Source organism: Camarhynchus parvulus, chromosome 18 (genome assembly GCF_901933205.1).
Source record: "Camarhynchus parvulus chromosome 18, STF_HiC, whole genome shotgun sequence".
In the NCBI taxonomy this organism is placed as follows: Eukaryota; Metazoa; Chordata; class Aves; order Passeriformes; family Thraupidae; genus Camarhynchus; species Camarhynchus parvulus.
In genome coordinates this window covers 6,573,896-6,584,620 of record NC_044588.1, presented here as the reverse complement: position 1 = coordinate 6,584,620, position 10,725 = coordinate 6,573,896, and the positions used below count along the sequence as shown (strand labels likewise).

Genomic DNA, 10,725 nt, shown 5'->3' with positions numbered 1-10,725 from the left:
GGGGCTCGCACCCTCGGCACTGGGGCGGGTTTGGAGAGCCCGGGGCAGAGCAGGGCTGAGGTGCAGAAAGATGGGGGCTGAGGAAGCCGGGCTCCTGCTGCAGGAGCCCAAAGCCTCTGCTGATGCCCAGTGTGGGCTCTTTCCTCCCTGGGATGCTGCTGCCCCACACGCCTCTCTCAGGATCTGGGAATGTTTTAGAGCCAGGCAGCTCCTGGCATCTCCCCTGGCATCTCCCCTAGCATCAGCTGCTGCAGGCTCAGCACTTCCTCTCCCCGGTTTTCCATGCTAAATTGCACCATTCCTGCGGGATGGAAAAGGCAGATATTTAATGTGGTGTCCGGGGCTGGGAAGGGAGTTCTGGCAGCTTTGAAGAGGGACGGGGAGCAGCCCGGCTCGGAGCCGTGGTTCCCAGCACGCTGCCAGCAAGGGGCTCCTTCCACGGGGACAGGAAGGGTGACACAGATAACACCGAGCAAATCCCTGGAGGACACAGCAGCGCTGCCCAGCTCCCCCTGGCCCAGAGGCAGCTCCAAATCCCCGTCAGGGCGGATCCTCTCGCCCTCAGTAGCGCCGCGCTGCCAATGAGGTCAGTCCGAGAGCCTCTGGCTCCAGCCCTCGTCCCTCACACGGTGACAGGACTGTCCCCTCCCGTCCGTCCCAGCATCTCGGGGCCGCTGAACTCCAAGATGTGATCGCGGCGGCCCAGATGGGTCAAAGCCAATTAACGTCAGGGCAGCGAATTTCAGCGCAAAGCGGGTGACAGAGCGGCGCCGGCGGGAGCAGCGCCGGCCCCAGCCGCGGGGGCAGAGCAGGCTCCTCCTGCCCGCACTGTCCCTCCTGCCCCTCCTGCTGCCCGATCACGCCACCAGCTGCTGTCACAGCCCCCCGGCCTCTCCTCGGGCCCTGCTGGCACCGTGGGGTGCAGGCAGCAGGAGCCTCGGGCCGGCCGTGCTGCTGACACCCCGGCAGCCCAGGGGTGCTCTCCCGGCACCAGGGAGCTCACGGCCTTCCCACAGGCTGATAAGCTCCCTGAGAGAGGCTTTAATCACATTTCCCTGTTTGCTGCTCCAGGAGACAGAGATAATGAAGGGTGGGATGGAAGCGGTGTCTGCGCAATCCCTGCCGCAGGAAAACGGGGAAAGGGAGGAGGGGAGCAGGGGGTGCAGCCAGGGAGCTGCTCCCACCCCTTATCCCTGGGCTGGTGGGGACAAGAGACCACCACCAAACCCCTGCTCTGTCCCGGCTGAGCTGTGCTGGACCACGAGCCTTCAACCTCTGCAGGATCTCATCCCATCCCATCCCAGCCCAGCCCAGGAGGCACCAGGCTGTGCACTCGGTGTTTCAGTCCCTGTGCACTGTGAGTTACCCTGCACCGGGTAGGAGTGAATTCCCCGGCAGCAGGGCTCTCTGCCCGTGCCTGCAGCATCCCTGTGCCCCCCTCTCCTGGCTGGAGCTGCCCGCTGTGCCTGGCTCGGGCTGTGCCTGGCTCGGGCTGTGCCGCCGGGAGGAGCAGCCCCGCTCCCCCTGCCATCTGCCACCTGGCCCGGCCGTGCCCGCGGCACCGGTGACAGATTGCACCGGAGCTGCCGGGCTCGGCCCGGGGCTGTGCTCGCTCCCGCCCTGTCCCCAGGGCTCCCTGCCTGCCCCCGGGGGCTCCATCCTCCGGGAGGGCAGACCTGGCCCGCGAGAGCAGCGGCAGAGCCAGCAGAGCCTCTCGTCCCCCCCAGTCCTGCGGGTGGTTTGTGGGGTCGCACAGAGCACACCGAGCCCCCCCCAAAGTCCTGCGGGTGGTTTGTGGGGTCGCACAGAGCACACCGAGCCCCCCCAAGGTCCTGCGGGTGGTTTGTGGGGTCGCACAGAGCACACCGAGCCCCACCCTGCCCGCTCCCGGCCCAGCCCCCAGAGCTGGCACCGTGCACAGAAACGAGGAAGGTTCTGGCACTTCCCGGCCCTGGAGCAGCTCCCGGTGCCACCGGCAGGGGCGCGGGGCCGTGCCCGGTGCCCAGCCCGGCTCCCCCGGGGCTGCCTCTCTCCCGGAGCGCTCGGAGGGTGCGAGCATCACCCCCTGCAGGGAGTGCTGATTTCCCCTCATTGAATGAACGCATTTTAATGAGGTTTACGGATGTGATAAATACACAAACGGGGAGCAGAGGAGCCCCGTGTCCTCGGTAAGGACCGGGGGTGTTGGCCAGGCAGCAGAGGAGAAGGGGGGATTTCTTCTCCTCTCTGTAATTATTGCAGGAAGGTGAGCAGCAGGACGGGAAGGTTTCAGGGCAGTGCAGCTGCTCTAAGGAATCCCCTGCATTCCACATCCTCGGGCGATTTTCCCAGCAGCTCCCTGACATCGGCTGGGATCCATCTCACCACCAGGGACACGGGAGCAGGGGCAAGGCTCGGCTCATTTCCATGAGCACAGGGCAAGATTTGCCCTCTCCCAACACAGTTTAGGAATAGAGCCATGTTTATGGAGAAGTGGGAGCAGGGCCCGGGTCCTGCGGGGAGTGAGGGCTCAGGGAGAGCTGCAGGCTCCTTTCCTGGAATTGCACCCACAATCCAGACCCAGCACAAGCCCCCTGCTGCAGCCAGCCTCGCTCTCCAGGGAATTACAGCAGGGATAAATGAGTGAATGCTGGCTAATTAAGCAATTAATTACTGCAGGCTCTATGGGCAGCCGCAAACCTCCCAGAGCCACCCTTCCCTCCTCACACCCGTCACCCCTCGGATGGGCAGCAGGGGAAGCAGGCAGGGATCAGAAATTGAAATGCTATTGGAAAGTTTAATTATCCCTTCATTTGTCACCCCGGGCGTGGTGCTGGGGATGGATCACTCCCTGCCCGGGCTGGCTCCCAGAGACCTTTGAGATGTTTCATGAACCAGGAGAAATGTGCTGGTTTAGCTGGATGTGGAGATGGAGGAAGGAAGGGACAGCGCTGCTGGGCTGAGCCCCCAGAGGGTGCAGGGCTGGGCCCGCAGGGACCAGAGCCCAGAGCCCCGCTCCGTGCCCAGGGCTGTCACCAGAGCTGGGACACAGCGCGATGACAGCCCCAGGGCTGTGACAGGGGCGCTGGCATCGCGCTGCCCTGCAGCTCCCTGGCAGCCAGCAGGGCGACACTGATGACAAACGACACTGGCCCTGTAATTACAGCCAGGCTCTGCTCAGCCAGTGCTGCTGCATTATTGAGAGCAACCAAAAATACTCCCAGCTCAGGCATTAAGGGGTCTGGGCCTCATGGAGAGCAGCTGCCAGGGCTGCCTCAGCCTGGGCTGGCAGAGGGGACAGCCTGGAACGTGCTGCAGGGGTGTTCACACATCCTCCACCCCACAGGGGTGAGCCCTGGGGGAGCAGAGCACCTCGGAGGGTTTCGGATGCCCGGGGGAAAGTGGCATTAGAACAACATCCCTTGCCTTGGTGTCAGTGTCACCGCTGAGCCCGGCTGCTCCAGGGGAGTGCCCCAGGTCAGGCTCCTCTCTGCCAGCACCACGGAATTCCCTCTGCTGAGGGGCCCCTTCCATGGACCCGAACCTCCTCCCTGTTCTCTCCCAAGAGGAACGCCATCCTCTCCTGAGAGCTGGCCTGTGCCCAGCCCGCTCAGCCCAGCGGTGGGGTGACTGTACCTGTGCCAATGCCAGATGTGCTCATGTGCAGCCAGATGTGCAGGTGCTCAGAGCAAGAGGCACATTGGAGGAGCAATGCAGAGGGAGGAGTTAACCCACACCTCCAACAACCACACCACCTTGGGCTGATGTTCCTCCAAAGCCCAAGAGGAGCCCCAAAAGATATCAGAAACAAATGTTTTTTCTATTTTCTGATCCATTTTCCACCGGGAAGGAGTTTGGTGGAACATTGTAACCCCACTGTCCAGGCACAGTGTCCCCCTCTGCCTCTCTGTTTGCCAGAACAGCCTCTCCTGGGTCATTGCCCCGGTGAGCAGGGCAGTGACCCACGGGGCAGCGATTGGGGGGACATGAAAGGCTCGGCCAGGACAGTGACAGTGACATCTTCTCTGCTGCCTGCTACTACAGGGGAGCACCAAGCGAAGGTGACTCAGCAGCACGGGCAGGGACAGCCGCTGCCTGCCCAGGGCTCCCACAGTGTCACAGAGCTCCCGGTGCCCAGGACGGCTCCGAGCCCGTGTCCCAGCCCGGCGGGGACAGGCGTGGCAGGGACAAGGCAGCGCCTCGGGTCCCCGGGCAGCCCGGAGCTCGGCACGGGCCGTGCAGCACCGGGCAGGGAGGGCACACACAGCCCTCTGCTCTGCTCTCTGGGCACCTTCCTCCCCGGAATTCCTTCGTTTTTTTCCCAGCTCGGCAGCACGGTGAGGATGGACGCCGGGCTGCTCGTCACTCTGCTCCTCCTCCTCCTCCTCCTGTCCGTCCTGTGGCTCCTGGTCTGGAGAGGTGACCCCAGGAGCAGCCGGCTGCCTCCTGGCCCAGCTCCGTGGCCCATCCTGGGCAACCTGTGGCAGAAGGATGTGCTGCCCCTGTACAGGCACTATGAGAAGGTAAGGGACAAGGGACAAGGGACAAGTGGCCGTGCTGGACCCATCGGCAGGGCAGACAGTGGGAAAGTCCTGTGCCAAAATAAAAGGGGACTCCCATGGGCGACTCTTCCTACCTTTCTTTTCTCTTCTTCCCTCTCTCATCTCTCACTCTACCAGAACTGCCTAAATCCCTTCTGCTGGGGGCAGAATCAGCCCTGCTATTGAAGCCTTTCTCCTGTAAGGCACCCATGTGGTGACAATGCCCTTCAAGGGTTCCAGTGCTGGGGCTGTCCAGAGCTGCTCCTGGAGATGATGCTTTGAACCCCCAAAGGGGCACTGGGATAAAACCCACAGGGACAGGGACAGGGCTGGGACAGGGACAGGGCTGGGACAGGGACAGGGACAGGGACAGGGACAGGGCTGGAACAGGGACAGGGCTGGGACAGGGACAGGGACAGGACAGGGACAGGGACAGGGGCAGGGACAGGGACAGGGCTGGAACAGGGACAGGGACAGGGACAGGGACAGGGACAGGGACAGGGTTGGGACAGGACAGGGACAGGGCTGGGACAGGACAGGGACAGGGCTGGGAGTGGGATTAGGTCACAGCTTTGAGAGAGACGTTTCCCCTCCCTGCTGGGCATTCACCAGCGCCATGGGCTCGAGTCCCACTTTGAAATGAAGTCAGTGAACTGGCGTGGGACCCTGGCTCACAGAGCTGCCCATCCCCAGCTCAGCAGCACCTACGGCCCCATCTTCACTGTGTGGCTGGGGCTGAAGCCGGTGGTGGTGCTCTGCGGGTACGAGGTGGTGAAGGACGCCCTGGTGGGACACTCCGAAGAGTTTGGGGGCAGACCCACCATCCCCCTCCTGATGCAGCTCTCCAAAAACTACGGTGAGTGCCTGGACCTCTCCTGGATCCATCTGGGTGAGCAGATGGCCACACCCCTAGTCTAGGGAAGGGCTCAGCACCCAAGAGCTCAAACACCCATTTCCTGCTCTGCAAGACCCTTCAAGTCCTATGACAAGGACAAGAACAGTGTTAATTCTAGTTAGGTGGTTCCAGCTTTGTTCTGAGCTGCTGCAGAAATCCTCACTCTTTCATGGACACTGTGCACACCCTCATCGTCCCCTGGCTTACTGCTCTGCTGCTCCTCAGAGCAGGATTCCCACTCCTGGGGAGCAGCAGGGTGGGCAGGGGCTGATCTCCTCTGTGTCCCCCCAGGATTTGTCTCTGACAACGAGAAGAAGTGGCGGGAGCTGCGGAGGTTCACACTCAGCACCCTGCGGGACTTTGGCATGGGGAAGAGCTCCATGTCCCAGAAGGTGCAGCAGGAGGCTCAGCACCTGGTGGAGCTGCTGGCAAAGCTCAGAGGTGACGTGGCTCCTGTCCCCGCTGGCCCTGTGGCAGGCAGAGGACGCACAAGAGCCCCATGGGACGTGTGGGGCCCCAAGCTGTTTGCAGGGCCCGGTGTGAGTGATCCCTGCAGGGAAGGGCTGAGATCCAGCCCCACCCCATGCAGGAGCTGCAGGGACGTGCTACAGGCACGGCTGAAGGGTCAGGAGGGAGATCCTGCTCTGAACTGGTGCAGGGATGGCTACAACCAAGGAGCATTCCCTGTTGGAAGAACAGGAATAGGGAGCAGAACTGTGTGGGCCTGGGAACGCCCAGCTAGGACACTGCCCCAGTGACTCAGGCATATCAGGGTGATTTCCTCCTGTCCAGCAATGCCCAGCTCCTGCCAACGCATCTCCTGGGGCTTCCTGCAGGTGCCCGTGCTGCCCTTAGCCCAAGCTGTGGCAGGGGTTTGGGGCAGGGAGGCTGATGGAGGAGCCCCCAGCTCAGCAGGGCTCTTTGCTGTGGCTGCCAGGCCCCGCGGATCAGCCAGGGTCCAAAACCAGGGGCTCAGAGTGGGGGAAGGGGTGTTTTCTGCCTTGAAGCAGATAAATAACTGGTGACTTCTGGTGCTTTTCTCACCCCTGGTGGCTGCAGGCAACGCCTTTGAGCCGATGACCGTGTTCAGACACGCCGTGTCCAACGTGATCTGCTCCGTGGTGTTTGGGAGCCGCTACAGCTACAGCGACGCAGCGTTCCTGGAGCTGCTCAACGCCGTGGGGAACTACGTCAGCTTCTTCCTGTCCCCCGTGGCCAAGGTGGGAGCCTGCTGTGCTCAGCAGCCTCTGCCTGCTGCCCCAGGGGCTGAGGATGCTCCCTGCCTTGGGGGACAGCGTGGCTGTGAGGGATGGGTGGGGAACCTGAGCCCCCTCCCTGTGCCACAGGTGTACAACACCTTCCCCAGCATCATGGACCGGCTCCCAGGGCCGCACAAGAAGGTCCTGGCCGACTGCCAGAAGCTGAAGGACCACATCCAGGAGAAGGTGCAGTTCCACCAGCTGACTCTGGACTCCAGCTGCCCCCGGGACTACATCGACTGTTTCCTGATCAGAGCAGAGAAGGTAGAGGGGGGCTGTCCTTCGGCCTGGCTGCAGCCTGCAGGATCACCCAGACCACCCTGAACCCCTGCCCACCACACCTTTTGCAGGAGAAGGGCAGCCCAGAGACCATGTACAGCCACGAAGACCTGATCATGTCAGTGTTCAACCTCTTCGGGGCCGGGACGGTGACAACAAGCAACACCCTGGTGTTCTTCCTGCTGATGCTGGCAAAGCACCCCCACATCCAAGGTACAGCAGCAAAGCACAGCTGCTCCTGTGCCCGGGGTGCTCATGGGGCAGAGGGTCCCAGCCCTGGAGGGTCCTGTTTGGGGGCAGACCCAAATCATCCTGTGGGGTCACCCGAGGGGGGGAGCTGCTGGACACAGACTCCCACAGGCCAGGGGATCCGGGTGCTCCTCCCTGCGCTCCATCCCTGCCCGTGCAGATGGCCCAGACTGGCTGTGGGAGATGCTCTGAGCTTGCCTGGTGCAGGCAGGGATGAGGGCAGAGACTGTTCTGCTTTACAAGGGATTAGGGCAGGCTGCTCCCGCTCTAGCCCAGCCCTGGGTTTAGGATAAGTGCCCATGGGGGCCAGTAAGAAACCCTGAGGAGGTTGCAGAGCAGGCACCCAGCCCCGCTGCCATCTCCAGCCAAGGTCCAGGAGGAGATCGACGCCGTGGTGGGCACTGGCCGTGCCCCCAGCATGGAGGACAAGCTGAGGATGCCCTACACCAACGCTGTGATCCACGAGCTGCAGCGCTTCCACAAGACCCGCATCGAGAACTTCCCGCGCATGACGACACAGGACGTCCAGTTCAGGGGCTACACCATCCCCAAGGTACTGGGGTAGCCCTGCAGCCTGAGAGGTGACAGCGGGGCTTCAGGGCCATTTGCCTTTGTCCTTGGACTGTTTGCTCACATCTGAAGGCCCCGGGTGTTTCCCAATCCTCGGTAGCAATGACCTTCCAGAGGGGAGTAGAGGCACGTGAGTGTCTCCCTGTCCTGCCACAGCCCGGGGCCCTTCCTTGCCCATCCTGGAAAACAGCTCTTCCCCCGTGGAGCCGTGCAGGGCTGTGGGGCCGGAGCAGGAGCCCAACCTGGGGTGGGGCCAGGCCAGACCCCCCTAGCCCTCGGCAGATGTGGGGACAGCCACCCCTCCTGTCTGACCATGAGCCCTGTGTGCAAAACTCACCCTGAGGGAACATCTCCTGCCTTCGGGTTTGGGGCAGTGAGAGGGGCTTTAACAGAAATCCACAGCAAAAACTCGGCAATTTGTGTCCCATGAGCTGCACAGAGGCTGGCAGACCATGGGGACACTGAGCACCACTCCATTTGTCCCAGTGGCACAGAGGCACCAATCCAGGCTGCCTGCCCATGGGAACCTGCTCGGTATTGGGGTGCACACCCAGCCTCCCCTCTGCCCCCAGGTGCTCCCCCCGACTAATCCACCCCAGCAGAGCCCAGGCGTGGCACTGATGTCCCTCCTCCCATCCCTGCCCCATCCCTCTCCCACAGGGCACTCCTGTTATTCCGGTCCTTTCCTCTGTGCATTCGGATCCAACCCAGTGGGAGAACCCCAAAAAAGTGGACCCCACACACTTCCTGGATGAGAAGGGCGAGTTCAGGAAGCGCGAGGCCTTCATGGCATTCTCAGCAGGTCAGCACTGCCCCACCCTGCCAGCTCCATGCCCAGGAGTGCCAGCACGGGCAACCAGGGGCACCACAGTGCCACCGTGCCCATGGGCTGCCTGCCCACCCTGCTGTCCCCTCATTCCTCCAGGCTGCCTGCCCTCCCTGCTGTCCCCTTGTTCCCCCGGGCTGCCTGCCCTCCCTGCTGTCCCCTCGTTCCCCCGGGTCACCCCTCTCTCACGCCCAGGGAAGCGGATGTGCCCGGGGGAGGCGCTGGCCCGCATCGAGCTCTTCCTGTTCCTCACCACGCTGCTGCAGAGCTTCACCTTCCAGCTGGCCACGGAGCACAGGGAGCTGGATTTGTTCTCCCTGTGGCTCGAGATCGAGAGGAGGGCGATCCCGGGCAAGTTCTTCGCTCTCCCACGCCCGGTGTTCTCCTAAGCTGGGAGAGCAGGACAAGGAAAGGCTCTCCAGGTGCCTCCACCCCTGCCCTGGAGCGAGCCCTGTGGCCACGAGGGTACAGCCACCACAACAGGGGCACTTTGGGCTTGGAGCTTCTCCTCTGAGAACTGTCGGGCACCTGTGCCAGCAGCTCCATGGGCAGCCTGCTCCCAGCCCTTCCCAACCCATGCCAGGAACACGAGGAAGGTGGCAGTGCTTCTCCTCCCCCATCCCCATCCCATCCCATCCCATCCCATCCCCATCCCATCCCATCCCATCCCATCCCATCCCCATCCCATCCCATCCCATCCCATCCCATCCCATCCCATCCCATCCCATCCCTGCTATTGGAGCTCCTCATGGCAGGGCTGCCTGGGGCTCCTGGCTGGGCAGAGGCTCCCTCAGTTTGGTGAAGGATTCAGAGCGATAAAAATAACCATCACAACAGGATGCTGGTGTTTATAGGAACACTTGTGGTGCCTCTTTCATCCATTTCTTCCCAGTGCAAGCCTCCCAGACACAGGATTTCAGCTCCACGTCTCTTCCTGGGGTGCCTTCACCTTTCCCAGAACAGCTCGAGCCAGGAAATCACCCAGGCATCAATCCAGTGCCACCCCTGCCATGGCAGGGACACCTCCCACTGTCCCAGGCTGCTCCCAGCCCCGGTGTCCAACCTGGCCTTGGGCACTGCCAGGGATCCAGGGGCAGCCCCAGCTGCTCTGGGCACCCTCACAGAGGAATTTGTGCCCAGTGTCCCATCTAACCCTGCCCTGCAGCAGTTCAAAGTCACTCCCTTTGACCTGTCACTTCAGTTCCTTGTCCCAAGTCCCTCTCAGCTCTCTTGGAGCCCCTTCCGGTACTGGAGAGGGCTCTGAAGTCTCCCTGGAGTTTCTTCTCCAGGCTGAACAATTCCAATTCTCTCACCTTCCCAAAACACACAGTTGCTATCTCATTGCTGGGCTGTGCTTCTCTGATTCCTTCACATCAATATTGAACTCCAGGGATTGCCCTCAGGAGCCAGCCCAGCTCCGTGTGCAGCTGCTGGAGTCACCCTGGGGGTCCGAGGGGAGCTGGCAGGGTGGGCTGTGCTCCCAGCCCTCCTGTTCCCCCTTCCCCAGGGGTGAGGGTGCTGCAGAGGTGCTGGGTCAGCACGGGGGCTTGGGGACCCTGCAAAGCCTGGGACTTCAGGGTATGGGGAAAACTGGCGTTCTCCAGGGGTCTCAGAGCTGGTTTTGGTGGGGTTTGCCTTGCTGGGGTGCTCCTGCAAGCACGGAGAAGGAGACAGCAGGGACTCAGAGGGGGACAGCAGGGACCCTGCCCCGGGGGAGGTGGCTGTGCCCTGCTGGAGGGAGGTGACATCAGGACCCGGTTAGTCCTGGGGTGCCTTGTCCCAAATGATGCACAAACCAGCCTTCACTCTGACTCTGAGTGCATTTGTGACCTTTAGATGCCTAAATCAGCTTTTTCTCAATCTGGGGAAGCTCAGGCAGGCACAGCCACCCGCCAAAAATGTGTGTGACCGAAGCCTTTGCCCAACCTCTGCCTGAAGCCCTGGCTCAGCACTGTGCCTGTGAACTGGGTGACCTCTGGGCTCCTGTGTGTAAAACCAAACACGGGTTTGGAACCAAACAGGTGTCCAAAGGCCACCCGTGCTCCGCTTCCCGCGGTGTTCCATGCCATCTGTGCCACTGCCCAGCCCAGGGGCTGGCATGATGCCCTGCCCTGACTGCGGGTGCCC

At 62.3% G+C, this 10,725-nt stretch overlaps 1 protein-coding gene across 1 annotated transcript; it reads left to right on the top strand.

Annotated features, from left to right (window-relative positions):
- Positions 1-4,322: 4,322 nt before the first annotated feature.
- On the top strand, positions 4,323-8,987 carry LOC115911186 (cytochrome P450 2C5-like). The gene is given in 11 exon segments (XM_030961974.1): positions 4,323-4,502; positions 5,214-5,376; positions 5,707-5,856; positions 6,475-6,617; positions 6,619-6,635; positions 6,762-6,817; positions 6,820-6,938; positions 7,025-7,166; positions 7,568-7,755; positions 8,433-8,574; positions 8,794-8,987. Coding segments are annotated over 11 exon segments (1,494 nt in total).
- Positions 8,988-10,725: the final 1,738 nt, after the last annotated feature.